The sequence below is a fragment of the Fistularia commersonii genome, chromosome 19 (genome assembly GCF_037954325.1).
Source record: "Fistularia commersonii isolate RoL2024-O1a breed Wild chromosome 19, RoL_Fcom_v1.0, whole genome shotgun sequence".
Taxonomy (NCBI): Eukaryota; Metazoa; Chordata; class Actinopteri; order Syngnathiformes; family Fistulariidae; genus Fistularia; species Fistularia commersonii.
In genome coordinates this window covers 2,296,626-2,316,589 of record NC_141302.1, presented here as the reverse complement: position 1 = coordinate 2,316,589, position 19,964 = coordinate 2,296,626, and the positions used below count along the sequence as shown (strand labels likewise).

The following is a 19,964-nucleotide window of genomic DNA, read 5'->3' as shown; positions in this document are numbered from 1 at the left end:
TCGCTAGAATTTTCTACTATTGGGCTGAGACCCCGACACTCTGGGAGGGCCCGGAAATCTTGTAGCTACCAAAATTGGCCCTCGCTAGAATGGTAACCACCAGAGGGAAAGGCACAGAACTGGACAAAGGCAGCAATAAATGCTAGGCCATTGTTATATCATAATTTGCTGGGATCTCGGAAAACAAATCTTGGTACATTTCAAACCCCACAACTGCTGTGCAGGAGTTTGATGAGCTCTGGCAAAGAGGGGTCAGGAGGTCAGGACTCGGAGGTCCACCAACACCTGAAGGACAGTGGCTACCCTTGGGTAGGACAGCAAAACCCAGAGTCTGGCTAGAGAAGACACATGGTTTGGGGAAAGCCACCTTTATCAAATTGGAGAGACCGTCGCTGAGCAGAGGAGGGAGCTTTAAGCACTATCTTGCACCTGCATACAAGTCAGTGCTGCATACCGACAGATCCACCTGTACTCCCACACCTACAACTCCTGCATCTCCTGTTCGAGACTCTGCCCCGGCGAACTTACAAACCTGTTTTGTCGGCAACCTAAGCCAGCGCTCCCACCAGCAACCCTAACAGATATATAGGGGAGATATTTGACTTTCTTTTCGGAGAAATTGGGGCTTTTTTTTTTTTAGTTAAAAATGAATAAATATCAAGTCATGAGATCTTCGTGACATCACAAACCACCAGAGCCAAGAAGTCCATTCCCAGACCAACATGACAAACACATTCCCACAGTACTGTTGCGATACCTGCCTCAATGACTCACTCCCATTATTCTAAAACGGTTCGACAAGCTGGTCTCGGCACAGCTTTAGGACTCCCTCGTACCCACACTGCAGCGCTGCACTCTGTGCTCCCACAATCACGGCTCGTATGCACCAATGCTGTGCATTAAACTCCCCCATCTCTTGTCCACTAGCACTGCACAGAATTTGAAGCGGTTGTATCAGCTTACGGCACAGCAGCACCACTGCTCTGGACTGCAAATCGGAGGTACGGGTGTGGCAATGACTGAAGAACCCGTTCTATCCAGCTGCCAAGAGTTAATAACTGTGTTCGAATTTATTTAACTGTGTATGTACAACCTGCACCAGCATTTTGTGAGTTTGCGCACTTTCAATCTACACTTTCCCAGTGTGCACAACGGTTTACATTTGCACATCAGGCTATTCCAGAGTTACATTTCTGTGTACGGTTTACATCTGGCTGCAACAGTATGTTTACTATTTATTACTGCCAATTTCACTTCGCTGCAGTTGGCAAAATAAGAGTTTCATTGCACTGGGAAACACATTCATGTACGATTTAACATCCGATCGAACTGGTGACAGGTGGAAGGAATGATGTTGAGACCAAAATAGGACTCCTGACCTTTGGGGTCAACCAGGTCTGGTATACAAACCTCCTCCGGCAGAGGGGGCGGGGCTTAGCCCGATGGAAGGGAGGCGATTCCCGGCCTGGGACTGACCTCAGGGTCACCCTCTTCAGTCTGCTGTCATGGCAACCAGTATCACCTCAATGGCTGGGTCAATGAGTGGCCTATCACTTTAGCCCGATGGCTAGCACCCGTTAAGCTACCCGTAGGATGTAACCAGGCCCGAATGAACCACCGTTTGTCAACTGATGTTTTGTTTATCTACACTTTAACTTCCCTCCCAAGCCCACCTGATGTATTTTCCCTTCGAGAGACTCCGCATCACCTCCTCGTCCTTCGCTGAACTCTTCCTAGAAGGAAGTTGGAGACCTTACATAAGGAGCTTTCAAGTGACAACAGTCATGTTAGCACTGTTTACCACATCTGTTAGCTTAGATGGATCAGAACAGGCCTTGCAGTCATGCTATGCATCGGAAGTTATCTTACTCATTCGGAAAATGTGCGTAAAGTGCTGCAGGGCGTCGCGGCGGCCTGGGCTCGGCCTGCAGTGTCGAGAAAAAAAAAAAAATGCTGAGTTCTGGTTTGACGTCAACTACAGGACGGAGCGGATTCTTTGTTTGTGACAGTTGCTTCTCGCTCACAAGTCAACATTTTATCAGTTTCTCGGCGATTTCCAGTAGCTACCTAAGTGACTTTTTTTTCCTTCTTTAAATCTATTGAATGAAAAATAAAAACAGTCAGTCAGATGATATCTAAGCTTCTCAGGGAGGATTAGCTTAAGTTAGCAAAACATCACTTTTTCTCATTTTCCCCCCTAAAAAAGCAAAATAAAAAAAAAAAAGGAAAAATATATCAAAGAAAAAAGGGGAAAAAAAAACAATATAAAAAAAGAATAAAGGGGAAAATGTAAGAAAAAAACATCCAGAATGTACAAAAAAAAAAAAGAGAAAATAATACACATAAAAACACGTGAAAATGAAGAAAATTTGCATATCATGTGGGGGCAAAAAATAGCTCCATAAATTCTTCATTCATTCTCTAAATGTTTTAAATTTGCTCGGGGTCGGGGGAGGAGCAGTCATTGGACGACAGAAACGAAAGCCTGTCAATCAAAGGGTCCATTAATTCATTCCTTCTACGATTTAAATTATATTGCGAAACTCACGCTTTGTTTTTGGACTTGGAATAAATAATAAATCCGACTGACGCATCAGGTGAGCCTTTCTCTGAAATCACATGATGATGACTCCTCTTTTTTTTTTTTGTTCTTTTCCTTCTGAGAAAAATTGCAGGAATTTGCCAGAAAGTGAAAACAAAGCTTTCCCAGCAGGTCGGAAACATTTCCTTGATGCCGGCTCATATTTATCTCCATTTAATTTTTTTCTTCCGCTTCATGCTTTGATTTTCTGATTAAATTCTGTTTTAATAAGAAATAGTTAAATTTTTTTCTGTGTTTTTCTCTGCATTGATCCCAGAAAGATTTTTTTTACCTACATTTAAAAACTCAGCCTATTTTATTGCCAATATCCATGTTAACTTGTGATTTTTTTTTTTAAATCCAGAAAATGAGACACGGGAGTTGAGTTTGTCTCCCCCTAGTGGCCAAAATGGTGAACTGTCTCAAAGCAGCACAGCTAGCAGGAACTTTGCTAACATTGTGACTTTTATTAAAACCTGATAAAAAGCTTATTTAAAAAGGTAATATTACAAATTATCTATAAATATATTCCTACAAAAAGTGAAGTACAAGATGGCCCGGCCTGTGGTGCAAATACTTCTTTCACGTTCATACTACTCGTGGAGATCTACTCCTCCAGCTCAATGAGCTTCTTCAGGTCAGACTTCAGCAGCTCTTCATCCTCCTCCTCCTCCTCCTCCACCTCGATGCCGTCCATGGTCCTCTGCAGCTGCTCCTTGATGCGGTTGAGCTCCAGCAGCCCGTCCTGGAGCTCCTTGCAGACGTCCCGGATCTTGGCGGCGAAGTCCGTCTTGGCGCCCTTCTTCAGCTCCATGGAGTCCTTGGCCAGGAAGAAGACGTCCAGTGCCAGGAAGAGGCCCGACATGACGCCGGTGGTGACGCTCATCACCTGAGCCGCCTTGGCGGCGCCGCCCGCCACGCCCAGAATCTGCACCGTGTTGATGAGGCTCTCGGTGTTGATGACCAGGGCTTTGCCGGCGCGGCCGCCCTCCTTCATCACGTGCTTGACGTTCTGGTTTAGGTGCTTCTTGGAGATGCTTTCGGCGTACTGCTCGAAGTTCCAGTCCTCCAAGGTCTCCATCCCCTCCTGTCGTGGAGTTAAAACAATAAAATAAAAGCACCGACACAAATCATGCCTGCACCTCCACCCGATCCTTGACGTCATTCAATCAAATCCAGAAAGCGTTGCTTTTCTCTGACTAACTTGTTATTACCGTGGCATTACAAACATTTAAGAGCTGTAATGATCAACAACCGGCTCACGTCAATCAACTAAATGACAAAGAAAAACACGCCATACCAGACGGGCGCATGTACACAACTTGCCCGGCCACCACAAAAAAAAAAAAAAAAAAATTAAATCCAGTCAGACCAGGAAAGACCAGGGTGAACTTACGTGACATCCAAATGTATGTCAGGTTTCCTCACCTGCAGGAACTCCAGGCAGTCCTTGATGTCCTTCATCTCCGCCTCGTAGTCCTGGATCATTTTCTCCACCTTCTTGCGGTCGGTCTTGGAGTGCACCGTGTCGGTGATGTTGGCCGAGGCCGAGGCGACGCCGCCCGCCGTCGCCACGCCGATGCCGACCGCCGTCACGATGAGGGAGGTCCCGGCGGTGAACGGCGCCAGGACCAGGCCGGTGATGGTGGTGATGGAGCCGGCCACGCTGGCCACCCCGCCGCCGACGCTCGCCGTCACCGTCTTCTTGTGGAAGCTGTCGGCCGAGTCGGCGAGGGCCAGCAACTCCAGGATGCGCTGCTGCAGCGAGGCGCCGCGCTGGTTGAAGAAGCGGACAAAGAGGCGGGCCGCCATGAAGACCCGGTCCGCGGCTTGTTCCACCATGCTGAGGCAGGGAGCAAGAAGAGGGGGGTTAACAGGACGACCGCAGTTTGTCGGTGTGGACTTCTGTGGTTCCGAGGCCGTGGAGTGCAGAACAGGAGTGCCCAAAAGTACTGTCCTCTTCACCTCCGACCAGTTCTTGCCACCTCCAGAAGTTCTCAGATGACTTCCATCGTTGGATGCGTCAGTGACGACAAGGAGTACAGGGATCTGATTGCGAGTTTTGATGAGTGGAGGAAGTCCACTACCACCAAGGAGGTGGTAGTGGACTTCCCTCACCTCAGAATGAATTGGAGGAGACGTGTACCAATCACCATCCAGGGTCAGGAGGTGGAGATAGTGGACTCCTACATGTACCTTGGGGTTTACATTAACAATAAACTGGACTAGAGAAAAGGTCAAAGTAGGATCTTCTTCCAGAGGAGACTGAGGTCATTTGGTGTCTGTAACAGGCTCCTCAAGACCTACCAGTCCTCGGTAGCCAGCGCACTCTTCTTCACTGGACCGATGAGGTCATAGGCTCAACAAGCTGGTGAGGAAAGCCTGCTCGATGGAGGGACTGAACCTGGACCATCTTGAATCGGAGACATCGGGGAGGGTGAAGGACAAACCGGGAGATCTCCCGGACAATCCTTCCCGCACCACGAGGTGTGGCTCCACGGCCATCAGAGTGCACAACAGAAGTGTGATAGCCAACTCCGACCTCTACCACGACCTCACTGCCTCACCCATTCACTGTCATGCTCGAACACTGTTGTCTTTTTTTTATCCTTCTTGGTACCACTCCACTGGAGTACAAGTACTTTTGTGTCCATAAACTAGACTGGACTTAAAACACAGATGCCGTATCCAAGAAAGGTCAGAGCCGCCTGTTCTTTCTCAGGAGACTCGGGACTTTCAATGTCTACAGAGCCATGCAGATGTTTTATCACACGGTGGTGTCCGGCGTCATCTTCTACTCTGTAGTGTGCTGGGCCGGTAGCCTGAAGGCCACCGATGCTAACAGAGTCAATGAGCTCATCAGGAAGGCTGTTGTCTTCCTGGGAGTTGAATTGGACTTGTTAGCGGAAGGGTCTGAAAGGAGGATGCTGAAGAAGCTGCTCCGTATCAGGGACTACATTCCTACCAGAGCACCTTCAGCGGTAGACCACAGAAGGTCTTTCTTACCAGTGGCCATCAAACTTTATAACTCCTCCCTTTTCTGCAAGATGGAAACCTGACAGCAATAAAAATCAACATCATGTTTCAAGTGAATGGTGGCGAAAGAATTTCCTTTGGGATTAATAAAGTTCTATTCTATTGCCACTGTTTCTGTTCTTATCCTTGTTGTTGTGGTTTTCTATTCTCTCCCTTGCTGTTGTCTGTTTCTACCCTTGTTCACTTTGCTGTCTACTTTTTGGGGATGTCTTTTGCTATCTTTTATTTATACACTGCTCAAAAAAATAAAGGGAACACTTAAAAAACACATCCTAGATCTAAATGAATGAAATATTCTTATGAAATACTTTGCTCTTTACACAGTTGAATGTGCTGACAACAAAATCACACAAAAATGATCAATGGAAATCAATTGTATCAACCCATGGAGGTCTGGATTAGGAATCACACTCAAAATTAAAGTGTAAAAACAAACTCCAGGCTGATCCAACTTTGATGTAATGTCCTTAAAACAAGTCAAAATGAATCTGTGTTGCTTCCTGAGTGGACACTATGATTTCACACAAGTGGGATTGACTTGGAGTTACATTGTGTTGTTCAAGTGTTCCCTTTATTTTTTTGAGCAGTATATTTCTTGATATTTTCATTGTTGCGCTGCTGTGACAAAAGAATTTCCCCTATGGGGATCAAAAAAGTATTATCTTATCTTAAAACTAAAAGAAGATCTAGAAAGCAGCTGCATCGGGGCGTCTAATTTCTCTAAAACAAAGAGTAAATTAGACATTTTTGTAAAAAAAAAACAACAGAATCATTTAGGACATTAAAGGGGACACCAGCGGTTTGATGACAAATACAATCACATTGAAACCGATTGGACTCAGAGCCTCGATGGTCCCCCTGCTGGAGGACTTTAGGCCTGCATGAACCAACACAGGTTCGCAGAGTTTCAACCTTGTTTGGCCTACAAACAACCTCGATCGCCTGCTGCCAAAAACATATCAAGGTACATCATGTTGAGTGCCAAAAAATTTTATCTCTTCAGATTCCTTCCAGTTTTTCCGTGTTCTCTCATTTACCAGAACAGAACTTTGATGGCAGTTCTACAGGTTTGGCAGCCTTTGGCAGCCCAATTCCAGCATGCTGGAATTCGAGCTGCCAGGCAAGGGGTCTCGAGGAAGACCAAAGAGAAGATTTATGGACATAGTGAGAGAGGATACGAAGGTAGTTGGTGTGAGAGAAGAGGATCCAGAGAATAGGGTTAGATGGAGACAGTTGATTTGTTGTGGTGACCCCTGAAGGGAAAAGCTGAAAGGAGGAGACGGCAAGGTGCCTACTTGGCATTAAAAACCAAATATTTCTGGAATCAGATCTTCATCTGCATCTGTGCTATTTTTCCTGCTTGAAAAAACCCGAACAATGTTTTTTTCAGTAGACGTTTGTCTGTCGGGTATCCATGGTGTATGTGTGTGTTCTCACTCACTCTTGGGGTTCCTCGTCCTGGCTGGCCTGGTTCCACTCGTCCCACCCTGACATGAAGATACAAGCATACCTCGGGTAAGCAACCCCTACGGTACCTCCATGCCCTCAGCTTGGGAACGTACCTTCAACCGTCCGCCACCAAGACAGCAGGCCATCTTCATCCTGTGGGGGAGCATACAAGTCAGAATTTGGGGTGGCAGGTTGGGCGCAAGGTCAGAGACAGGGAAGCCCCGCCCACCGGATACCCAACCGTCGCTCCGGAGCGCCTTACCTCCAGCGGGTCCAGGTCCACTCCCTCTCCTGGCACCGGGATCTCAGCCAGCTCCAGCATCTGCACCTCCACTTCCTGTCAGGGCAGAGTTCAGAGTGTCAATCTGATGCTTCCATTAGGAATACGGTGGAGCCTTGACGTACGAGCACGTAGACATGGGAATATTTCAAGATGTGGATTTTTTTGTTTTGTGATCCAAGCTGGGATCTGAGTAAGGAGCGAGCGGGGGGCACATTTGGCCTGGACGCTGCTAAGGAACAGATCCCACTTTCCGCAAGCTAGCCCAGAGCAAATCATGGTAAAACATGAGCAAGGTTGGCGTGTTTTGGACTCAACCGTGAGGAGATGAAGAAGATCGGAGACGTTTAGGGGGATGCGGTGCAGCAGGAACGTCAGCGGACGAGGTATTGGGAGTCATTCAAAGCCGGTTTGATCTTCACCGCCCTGCATCCAGTCCTCACACCCCTGGACCACAACAAAACCTACACCAGAATCCATCTCTGGATCCTGGACCTACAAATCCATCATGCTGAGCACTGGGTCTCCTCAAGACTGTGCGCTCAGTCCATTGCCGTTTACACGCCTAACACGTGACCGTGCATCCAGATAAGAGCAGAAAAAGATAATCAAGTCCCTGTATCACGCCACATCTTTGGCACTCAATCAAGGCAAAGAGTATATGGTTTACTGGAAGGAAGTTAAACACCTGAACCAGCTGCTCAACGTAGACAATCACTGACTTCTCGAAGTCATGCTCCACCCTTCTGCATCAGGGACCACACAGCAGTCAACACCAGGTTCCTCAGAGTGCAGATCTTGCAGGAGAACACCTCTGGGACTTGGATCTTCTACTTAGGGGTGGTTAAGAGCATCCTGACCAGTGGTGGCTCCGGACAACATTATCACAGGGGGCAACTTTTGCAATGACGACTAAGGTGACAGCATAATTGTCACAACTGGCCTTTGGTTACAACTTGTAATGCCCCAAAAAAAAGGGGCAGCACTGCACGCTAATTGGACGCTACATTCAGAGGCAGCTAGGGTAGACAAAACTGCTGGGCACATAGAGTCCCAAAGAGGGTAGTTTAGGGTCACGGTCGGGTCATCAGCGGGCCGCTCGACAGCTTTCTTCTTCCCTGCGGGAGCAGGAAGAACCGCTAGTTCTTGATTTAAGCTAGTTTAGATATTTGTCTTCATGCTCTATTACTTATTGGCGGTATCACACGTGTGTGAGGGTGTGTGTGACATGTTTTGAGTCCAAGACAAACTCATTTTGGCTGCACTACTTGGTAATAAGGCTTCTTGATTCTGAAAAGACAAGCGACGTTCGCTCCATCGCTAAATGAGGTTTAGCCATGCTGTGCTAGTTACATTTAGCGACCCATTGTAGCATCGGGTGTGTAGCCGGTAAGCTAAGTTAAGCAACAGCACCAAATGAAAAACTTCCCAATCCAATCTCAAGGTAAGCACACTGGATAAAACAACTTTATTTCTTTACACCCTCTCTGGATTATTACTTCTGATACATTTGTTATTTATAAAAGTACATTTTACTTAGTTTAAAAACCACGTAACAAAACCGTGGGGCCGGAATGAAGAATAAATAATTAAATTTGATAGACAGGCAAATGAGTGAGTTATTTGAGTTATGAGCTTAATCACGAATTAAACTTGTCAGTCAAGTGAGTTTAATGGGATAAAAATATTTTCTCATGTAACAAGACAGAGCCCTTCTTTCGATTTACAAAGGACTGCCCTTCCTGCTCGGCTGGAAGGTGCGTGTGGTAAAATCTCTCCACAAATACAAACTGTAGCACACAAAAACGCACATTTGATTAAAAAACAATTTAGATATGTAATCCTCTGTTCTGAAAGTGAGGAGAGGAAAAAAATAAACTTGTCGCTGTGTTCTGTAGCCGAGGAGCTGCAAGAAGAATCACGAGGGTCCCTAAGGTGAGGCAGGAGGACTGCGTGCCTCACTTAGTGGCTCTTGGCAGTTGTTTTCTGATTACTCGGCACAAGAAACTAGTCGCATACAAAGTTGTTGACAAAATAGGAAATGTAGTTCATCAAGAAAAAGTGTTTTAATAGCAACAGCAATCCGGTCTTAGTGCAGAGCAAGCTAGCAGTCAGCTGTCAATGCGCAATCTACATTGAGGCTCAACAGTCGACTGGTGTGTGTGTGTGTGTGTGTGTGTGTGTGTGTGTGTGAATGCCTCACCTGAGGTGCCGCCTGACTGTCAGGTGCTCTGGATCCAAACCAGGTTCTTGGAAGGATCTTTTTGATCCTGAATGTCTTGGGGGCGGAAAGGAGGTTCACAGGAGGACAGAATTGAAAGAATTTGGTTATTTTAAAAAAAAGGCGCCATGTTTGCGTTGCCATGACGGCGAGCGGCGCCCCGCTTACCTTCCTCCTCCCCGGCTGGTCCTCCGGCGCGGCGCCGACCTCCTCGCTGGGGTCCAGGTCGGTGTACCAGATGGACTGGAGAGGAGGGCGGAGATGTTAGGGAGGGTTCTACACTTCGGACAGGAAGCGGTGGTTTTCTCACGTTTCACCATGTTACGTACGTGTGTGTGTGTGTGTGTGTGTGTGTGGGAGATGCGACACACAGATGGGATCGTTTGGGACACCGGGCTGGTAAGAGGGTGTCTTGTCGAAAGCTTGTTGTCTCGGTAACTGGACTTGTATTTCTTCACGTAAGAAACTTTATTGGTCCCCAGAGGTCAAAGGTCGGCAACCTGCGGCTCCTTCATCTTTACACTGCAGCTCCGAGCGGCTTGGGAAAATAAATTATAAATATTTAATTGAAGAGTGTTTCATTTGTGTTAATTCCTTTTTTAACTTTTAGTCCTAAATTGGGAGATTATTGTAATCTTGAAATATTAAACAAAATTATATTTATTATTTTTCGCTGCTCAAAATAACGTCACACTCGTGGAAGCCGGTATACCCGCCAGCCGGTAAAGTCCGGAATTGCAGATGCTGCGCGCAGAAGTTCAGGAGCAGAAGTCCCATAAACCAGGTAAAATAAATATTTATGAAGATAATTTTCAAATATTTATTTTTATTGTTTACTGACAGTGATTTTTTCCTGATTTATTTTTGAAATTCAGGTCAAGGCTCAGCTACACGCTCTGAAAGCCCAAAGCTCAAAATGAGTTCATTACATAGATAAAATTGAATTTTTTTTCCGTGATACTTCGTGAATTTCAGAAGCAACACGCTACACACTTATTTATACAAAGTGTAAAGGTAATAAAAAGCAATATATACAGTGGTACCTTTATTTTAGACGTCAAAAAGTAATTGCTGCTCCCCGTGTTTTCTTTTCTGAGGAAACCGGGTCCAAATGGCTCTTTCGATGTTACGGGTTGCCGACCCCTGCGCCAGGGGAAATTCTTTGGACCGTAGATAACCGAAACTAAACGACAACACAGACGGTGACAACGACAAGAATAAAATAAACAAACAAAACTAGGCAGGATGCGAGTGGGCTGTACAACGCCATACCGGGATCAAGACCAAGATGGAGAGCGGGACCTTGTGCGCCCTCCAAACAACCAGGAAAAAGCCACTACCAGAACCAACAGATTTCACTAGTTTCTTTAGCTTTACCCTTTCACGGTCCTCTGCAGGTGGTACCGCTCTGTTCCAGCGAACGACACCCTTATTAGCAAAACAAACCCCTCACATCTCGTTCCTGCAGATCAACTCTTCCATTTACAGAACAAGCCACCACAACCTCGACCCGCCAAAAAAGCCTGGCAGTTAGATCCGGAAACCACAAGATACGATACATACAGGACCGCCTCAGAAAATTAGAATATTGTGATAAAGCCCTTTATCTTCTGTAATGCAATTAAAAAAACAAAAATAACTTTTTCATGATATTCTAATATTTTGAGATAGGATTTTTGAGTTTTCTTAAGGCGTAAGCCATAATCAGCAATATGAAAAAAAGTCTTGCAATATTTTAGTTGATTTGCAATGAATCCAGAATAGATGACATTTTTGTTTTTGGAATTGCATTACAGAAGATAAAGAACTTTATCACAATATTCTAATTTTCTGAGACAGTCCTGTATATGTATTAAAATATAAAAAAAAATTTAAAAAAATGCATTTGTCAACAATACATATCAGACTTGCCTGACATTTGCTTTGAAACTAAAACCATCTTGGTTTTGAAGGCTCTGACGTTTGCTTGCATTTCACGTACAAATCGTTTTTTTCCCTTGTAGCTTCACGTGTCTCAGTATATTCACGGTAAAGGCTAAATCACAAAACCAATCTGCTTAATTCAGCTCAGGGAAATTCTCAAGTAGCTCCAAAAATGAAATAATCTCGTTCGAGCTCCCGCATTCATTGATCCGATCACATCAAGTATGAATTCTGTGCTGGGCCGGATTAAAAAGACCGACGGGCTGGATGTGGCCCGCGGGCCGTGGTTTTCCCACCCCTGCCGTGGATCATTAGAACCGAAGAAGCCTCTCAGATGAGGCCTGAAACATCTTCAAGTGAAGAAATACAAGTCCACTTGCCAGGAAGAGAAGATTTCGACAAGAATTCAGGACTGGGAACCTCCAGATGAATGGATGTCTCTGTAGGATATTAACGGCGCCGTTCTTTCCTTACGTGTCTCTGGATGGCGCCGTCGTCCACACTCTCGGAGCCGGAGGAGGAGCTGTCGCTGTCGACCCCCTGGGGGAAAAATGTCCGGAGGATGAGGACCGACAAGTGTGTGTTCGCGGGTGGAGATACGATCACTTCTTGAAGACCCACCTGAGTCGTCGGCGAGGATGCGGCGTCCGTCTGGCAGCCGCCCCCTGCAGACGCCTGGAAAGCACCTTTTATTTTCTTAAATGTATTTAAAAAAACAATCAAAAGACAATTCAAAAGACATCCTGGTGGAGCTCTTTACCTGTGGCGTGGACTTGAAGGGGTTCACCTTCTGAATCATCCCCTTAAACACGCCAGGGTTCTGAAGAAGAGGAGGATAAAGTCAATTAGTCGTGGAAAACAGAAAGATGTGTTGAATCAATGTTGATAAGTTGTCTTTGGCGCCATCTAGTGGCGAGAATGAGAATTGCATGTAAAACGCTCTCTCCTGACACTTTTATATACACAAATTATATGTGTGTGTGTGTAAATATAGACACATTTATATTTACACACACACACACAAATATATATATAAATACATCTATATTTACACACACACACACACAAATATATATATAAATACATCTATATTTACACACACACCACTATATAAAGACATTTATATTTTCACACACACACACACACATTTATATTTACACAGACATGTATTTATAAACACATTTATATTTACACACACACATTTATATCTACACACATATATATATAAACACATTTATATTTACACACATTTATATCTACACACACACACACACACAAATAAATACATCTATATTTACGCACACGCGCACACACACACACGCGGCCGATTTGCTGTGGCGACCCCTGAAGGGAAAAGCTAAGAGGAGAAGAGGACGACTCAGCCACGTCAACAAAAAACAAATTAAAAAAATAAAATAAAAAAATCCCCAAAAGTTCCTCCACTGCTCCAGAAGAGGACCGACGTCCCCGACAGAGGACCTGTTTCTCAGGCAGGTTGATGTCGTCCGCGGGGCCTCCTTGGTCGGGGAGCGGCAGGTGTGTGTCGGCGGGCGGACGAGGATCCTGCAGAGACGGGAAACAACAACAACATCATGAACACGAGTTCCAGGTTTGAATCTGCTGCTCGACTTCATGGAGAGTTGTTTTTTCACACCCGATTTCAGGAGGAGCAGAAGGTCAACATGAGAAGAGAAAGACATGGAAAATAAAGGAAGAGGCTTAAATAAATGGAATAAAATGATAATGAACCTCCACAAACCACTATGAATAAGAGGTGTGCACACACACACACACACACACACACACACACACATATATATATAAAGACATTTATATTTACACACACACATAAACACATTTATATTCAAAAACACACAAAAACTCACACATATATATATATAAATACATCTATATTTACACACACACAAAGACATCTATATTCACACACACACACACCCATATATAAAGACATCTATATTTACACACACACACACATATGTAAAGACATCCATATTTACACACATACACACACACATAAAGACTTCTATATTTATACACACACACGCACACACATAAATATAAAGACATCTATATTTCCCCCCACACACATATATAAATACATTTAAATTTACACAAACACACATGTATACAAATACATTTATATTTACACACACACATAAACATTTATATTCAAAAACACACACACACACACACACACATATATATATATATATAAATACATCTATATTTACATACACACACACACATATATAAAGACATTTATATTTACACACACACATAAACATATCTATATTCAAAAACACACACACATATATATATAAATACATCTATATTTACACACACATAAAGACATCTATATTCACACACACACACACACATATATAAATACATTTAAATGTACACAAACACACATGTATATAAATACATTTATATTTACACTCACACACACACACACACACACACACACACACACACACACACACACACACACACACACACACACACACACACACACACACACACACACACACACACACACACACACACACACACACACACACACACACACACACACACACAGCTGCTCAGTAACAACACAGTAAATACAATCACAACAGGGAAACTAATCACAACACAAACGTGTTCATCAACTTTGTGCTCGTGGTTTTACTTTAAAGTGACAAGTTGTTCAGGATGTGAAAACATGAAATAAAAGCAGTTTAGTCTTTAATATTTATTGAAAAAGGTGTGACGCTACCTTTGGCTGAGAGAACTTGAAAGGGTTGACTTTGTGCATCATCAAGCCCGGCTTCTGAGCGGGAAAGCAAACATCAGGAAAGGTCTGGAAGTCCAGGCGGGTTCAGATGGTCAGGGTGGAGGCTCACCTTCTCCTGGAGCTCCACAGGACCAACCTCCTCTTCTGCCGCCGCCGAGTCCATCACCTGGACGGGAGACGCCGCACCCCAGGGGGTTGTCATGGAAATTATAACAACAAACCGCGCTCGTAAAACTAACTGGTTTAGAAGCAAGAAAATTGGGAAGAACCGACTTCATCCGTTCACTTCTTCTGTTCATGGAAGAAAGAGAGGAGATGGTCCTCCAGGAGAAGAGAGGACTGACAAAGGCAGAAGACGGTTGCATGGATTTGACTGGATCCAGTGGTTTTTATCAGAAGGGGTTCAAACTGGAAGGGTTCCATCTGCAGTGTTTACCTGGAGGTTGGACTTGAAGGGGTTCTAACACAAGGTTCTAACTAAAGCTTGGACTTTAAGGGGTTCTACTTCAAAGTTGGACATGGTGGGACTCTACCTCAAGGTTGGATATGATTGGGTTCTATCTGAGGGTTGGACTTGAGGGGTTCTACCTGAGGGTCGGACGTGACAGGGTTCGAAATGAGCAGTGAACTTGATGGGCTTCTACCAGAAGGTTAGACTTGAAAGGCTTCTACCTCAGGGTTGGACATGATGGACTTCTACCAGAAGGTTGGACTTGAAGGGGTTCCACCTGAGAGTATTACCTGCGCGTAGTACTTGAAGGTTTCTACTTGCTTGTATTACTTGAAGGTTGGCCTTGAAGTACTCTACCTAAAGGTAGGACTTGAAGGGGTTCAGAATAAGCAGTGGATGTGAGGGGCTCTACCTGAGGGCTCTACCTGCTTCTAGTACTTGAGGGCTGGACTTCAGGGGTTCTACAGGCTTTAGGGACTTGAAGATTGGACTTGAAGGGTTTTACCAAAGGGTTGGACTTGAAGGGGTTCAGAAAGATGAGCAGTGGACTCTAGGGGTTCCACCTGAGAGTTCTACCTGCTTGTAGTATTTGAAGGTTGGCCTTGGAGTACTCTTCCAAAGGGTTGGACTTGAAGGGGTTCAGAAAGATGAGTAGTGGACTCGCGGGGTTCTACCTGCTTGTAATACTTGAAGGTTGGCCTTGAAGTACTCAACCAATAAGTTGGACTTGAAGGGGTTCAGAATAAGCAGTGCATGTGAGGGGCTCTACCTGATTCTAGTACTTGAAGGCTGGCCTTGAAGGGTTCTACAGGCTTTAGGGACTTGAAGACTGGACTTGAAGGGTTCTATCAAAGGGTTGGACTTGAAGAGGTTCAGAAAGATGAGTAGTGGACTCACGGGGTTCTACCTGCTTGTAGTACTTGAAGGTTGGCCTTGAAGTACTCAACCAATAAGTTGGACTTGAAGGGGTTCAGAAAGATGAGCAGTGGACTCTAGGGGTTCTACCTGCTTGTAGTACTTGAAGGTTGGCCTTAAAGTACTCTACAAAGCGTTGGACTTGAAGGGGTTAAGAAAGATGAGCAGTGGACTCGAGGGGTTCTTCCTGAGAGTTCTACCTGCTTGTAGTACTTGAAGGTTGGCCTTGCCGAGGTCTTCCCTCGGTACTTACCTGAGGGCTGGCCTTGAAGGGATTGACCTTCTGCATCATCCCCTTCAGCAGACCCGGGTTCTGAACACTGTGTACTTCTGCTCTGGGCATCTGCACCTTCACCGCAGTAACAGAAACAAAGTATCCTGATTACTTGATTATAGATTATATAGTAGATTATATAGATTATAGAGTAGACGGTCATTGATCTGAAGACGAGCGAGTCCGTTTCAAGACTCGACCCGACAGTGCTGGTCTTTTCAAAATAAAAGGCTTACTCTCGCTCACCTGTGTTGGGTCTGTAACCGTGGCAACAGACTCTGAGGCAGCGGGTTTGGCGACCCCAGTTCCCGCCTGGATTAAAAAAAAAAAAAAAAATTAAAATGACCACTAGAGGGAAGAAGATGACATTCCTGTTTTGTCCTTTGTTTCATTTTGTTTACCTGAGGCGTGGACTTGAAGGGGTTGACCTTGTGCACCACACCCATCACACCCGCCCGCTGGAGTCAACACAAGACAGCAGGATTAAACTCCCTCCCGTGTGTGTGTGTGTGTGTGTGTGAGATGGAATGTAAACACACACATACAGAAGGCTTGCAGGGCAGCTTTACTTTCGAAGGTTTACTTTGACTTAGAAAAGGTATGCATGCTCTATTTGTTTTAAACACACACACAATATTTGTAATCTTATATCACTGATTTTTCACTACACTGGGTTTCTGCAGTACAAATGTATTTTTTAGAAATTATTTCAACTAATTTTTTTAGTAAAATAAGCATATTCTCAGGCAGGCCTGCCCAAAGCCCGGTGCGTTGGCCAAATGCAACCCATGTTCAAATTGACAATCTGAAAACCTAATTTGACCCGGCAGCCCGTTTTCACGTTTTGTATTTAGAATTTCATAATGAGCATTTAATCGTGAATAAAATGGAATGTTTCAAATGAATCTATGTTTAACTTTACTGAAAGTTTTTTTTATTTCCAGACAGACTTTTTCCTCATTTTATGTCATATTCAAATATGAAAGATGGTGATTTGGGTAAAAACTTCTCTGATCTTCTCTCCAAAACATCTAACATGTTGTTCCTCTGATAGACTCGTTCCTGATCCTCTCCATCCTGGTCACTCCCCAAGAGAATCTCAACATCTTCATCTCTGCAACCTCTAGTTCTGCCACCTGTCTTTCGGTCATTGTCACTTTTCTAGAGCATACATGTCACTGGTCTCATCACTGTCTTGTACACCTTTCCTTTTATTTTGGCTGATGTTCTTCTATCCCTTCGTACCCCTGACACTTTTCTCCACCCATTCCAACCTGCTTGGACCCGTCTCTTCACCTCTTTTCCACACTCTCGGTTGCTCTGGACTGTTGACCCCAAGTACCTGAAATCCTCCAGCTTCTTGATCTCCACTCCCTGTAGCCTCACCGTTCCACCCGAGTTCCTCTCATTCACACACATATATTCTTTCTTGCTGCGACTAACTTTCATTCCTCTCCTTTCCAGAGCATACCTCCACCTCTCTGGATGTTCCTCTACCTGTTCCCTGCTCTCACTACAGATCACAATGTAAAATTACTGTAAAACGCTCACCTTTGACCTCGGGGCGACCTCGTTGTTTTTTTCCTGCAAGAAAAAGAAACAGTTGGCACCACTGCATTCCTGTGTGTGTGTGTGTGTGTGACCATTTACCTGAGCAGTGGCTTCCACCTGATGTCCACTCATGCCGTGTGTGACAGGATTATCTACATCCTGGAAGGTACAAATAAGAGCTCACATTGAACAAAAAAACATCACACACACACACACACACACACACACACACACACACACACACACACACACACACACACACACACACACACACACACACACACACACACACGATGTGCAATCAAGGGAGGCAGGAGAGGCCGTGCCTCACTTGCCCATCTTGGAAGGAAAAAAATATAAAACGAAAAATAATTAAATGATTATAATTATCAGTAATTTGCACTATTAAGGTATTTTTATTTGATGTCACCAGTTTAGATTATTTTTTATTCTGGATTTTCACATTTACTGTTCAAATACCAAGAGGAAACGTGAGGTGAGGCAGCCGACTGTTGAGCCTCAACGTAGATTGCGCATTGACAGCTGACTGCTAGCATGCTCTGCACTAAGCATGCTAGCATGCTGTTGCTATTAAAACACTGTTGCTATTAAAACACTTTTGCTTGATGAACTACATTTCCAATTTTGTCAACAACTATGTGTGGGACTAGTTTCTTGTGCCGAGTAATCGGAAAACAACTGCCAAGAGCCACTAAGTGAGGCACGCAGTCCTCCTGCCTCACCTTAGGGGCCCTCGTGATTCTTCTTGCTGCTCCTCGGCTAAAGAATACAGCAACAAGTTTATTTTTTCCTCTCCTCACTTTCAAAACAGAAGATTACAAATCTAAAAGCATTGTTTTTTAATTAAATGTGCGTTTTTGTTTGCTACAGTTTGTATGTATGGAGAGATTTTAAACTTAACCTGTTAACTTCTGCTAATCAAATGATGAATAAGCTACTCTGTAGGGTTCTTGTTTGTAAATCTGATTATGATGAAATCAGTGCCTCACCAGCCATCACACACACACACACACACACACACACACACACACACACACACACACACACACACACACTACCTCCTTGCCGGGCCGTGGGGGGAGCGCCGGGGTTGATGCTGTTTGGCTGCCGGGTCGCGGGGGGAGCGCCGGGGTCACGGCCGTCGAACCTTTGTCTTTCCGGAACAAGTTCATCCCGGAAACCTGTGGAAGCGAAGGCGGAGAAAACACTCCTGAAGCTTTATTTTGTATTCATTTTGAAACTCCGTCCGGTCCTTTCTGTTCCCACGCATAAACCGGAGCTCTGCTTCCCCCTTTTATGAAGCAAGTTCCACCTCCACCCTCCCCTGCAGGTCTGAGATAATATCAGTATACAAAACTCCATGTATTGTCTGACCTCCAGCTGAAGAAGAGGATGAATCATGTCTGAGCTTCACACTTTGGACTTTTTAAAAAATCAAAACAGTGAGAAAATATATCAATAAAACAATCTCAAGCTTTTCGGTTGGACATCTAAAAGATGTTCACTGTTGCACTGTCATGAGTGTTATTTTTCTTAACTTTATTTTCATATTTGTATCGTGATCAATGACTATATCAGGATACAATAATCAATAATCGACCACCAATCAGAATTCACCTGACAGGTGCTGGTTTCGCCGAAGCCGCCATGCAAGAATCGAATTCATTTTTCTGGGCAATTTGGGCCGCCGTGGCCGTTCAGCTGGGCGGCGGTGAACTTCTGAAACCGCACCGAATCACGTCAGGACCGGGTCGGCGGCAACGCGACACAACGCCGAATTGTTAGTCGGTTTGCAATAATGAGAAAAAAACAGTCAGCGGTGGATTTTCGTGTAAAATAGTGGCGAGAATTTGAAATTGAAAGAAAGTCGGCGGGAATTCGCTCGGCGCCGCTCCGCCATGTCCGCTGACACAGGCGGAATTTTCGCGGAACAATCACAACTCAACAGCCGGGGAAAGAGTCGCACCGGCGGCCTACCTCAGAGAAGAGTCCAGGAATAAATGGCGTCAAAACAAAAAAAGAAGGAACGGTAAAATAACCGGAAAAATTAAAACTTTTCACCGGCTTCACCTTCGTCTCCGGACGAACAGGTTTGTCGAGACGGACCTCGTCGGAGTCGGGTTACCGGACTCCCGTTTCTGATTTCACGGCACTTGTTTGGGGTTTGTTTTTTTAAAAATTTGTTGTTTTTTTTAAATAAAATAAGCTGGGTTTTTCTTTTAATTTCCCACGTTGTTTTTCTTCGAGCCGACGGAAACCTGCAACTTCATCAGGTGCACCTGTGTTATGTGCACACCTGGGGAGAATTTCCCCTAAAGTACTTCTGACAGGTGCTAATCGTCCCCACAGTGTTCCAGCCAAAACCAATCAAATTCAAAATAAACGGACTAATATTTGAAAGACTTGATTAAAACTACCAAAAATCATCAGTCGTCGATAGGATTTGTCAACATGGCTATTTTTAA

The 19,964-nt window shown here is 44.6% G+C and overlaps 1 protein-coding gene across 2 annotated transcripts; it reads right to left on the bottom strand.

The window, feature by feature from the left end:
* Positions 1-3,028: 3,028 nt before the first annotated feature.
* Positions 3,029-19,598, bottom strand: LOC147223394 (uncharacterized). Of its 2 annotated transcripts, none has more exons than XM_086165639.1 (20): positions 19,477-19,598; positions 18,558-18,680; positions 17,578-17,637; positions 17,479-17,511; positions 16,329-16,385; positions 16,174-16,239; positions 15,907-16,002; positions 14,397-14,453; positions 14,270-14,323; positions 12,970-13,053; positions 12,251-12,310; positions 12,112-12,165; positions 11,965-12,030; positions 9,736-9,810; positions 9,550-9,624; positions 7,329-7,403; positions 7,180-7,219; positions 7,059-7,104; positions 4,010-4,424; positions 3,029-3,668 (listed from the first exon to the last, which is right to left on the bottom strand). In XM_086165639.1, exons 2-20 carry the CDS (start codon positions 18,669-18,671, stop codon positions 3,189-3,191), a joined length of 2,007 nt encoding a protein of 668 aa, XP_086021765.1. In that variant the 5' UTR covers positions 18,672-18,680; positions 19,477-19,598; the 3' UTR covers positions 3,029-3,188. The 2 variants fall into 2 exon arrangements, with proteins under 2 accessions (XP_086021765.1, XP_086021766.1); XM_086165640.1 differs by having other exon boundaries at positions 15,907-15,996.
* Positions 19,599-19,964: the final 366 nt, after the last annotated feature.

Coding starts and splice junctions, on each gene's coding strand:
- LOC147223394 (XM_086165639.1), bottom strand. CDS start 18,671: ATGAACTTGTTCCGGAAAGACAAAGGTTCGACGGCCGTGACCCCGGCG. Junction 16,240..16,328: donor CCTTCAAGTCCACGCCTCAG/GTAAACAAAATG, acceptor TTTTTAATCCAG/GCGGGAACTGGGGTCGCCAA. Junction 7,404..9,549: donor ACAGTCAGGCGGCACCTCAG/GTGAGGCATTCA, acceptor CTGCCCTGACAG/GAAGTGGAGGTGCAGATGCT.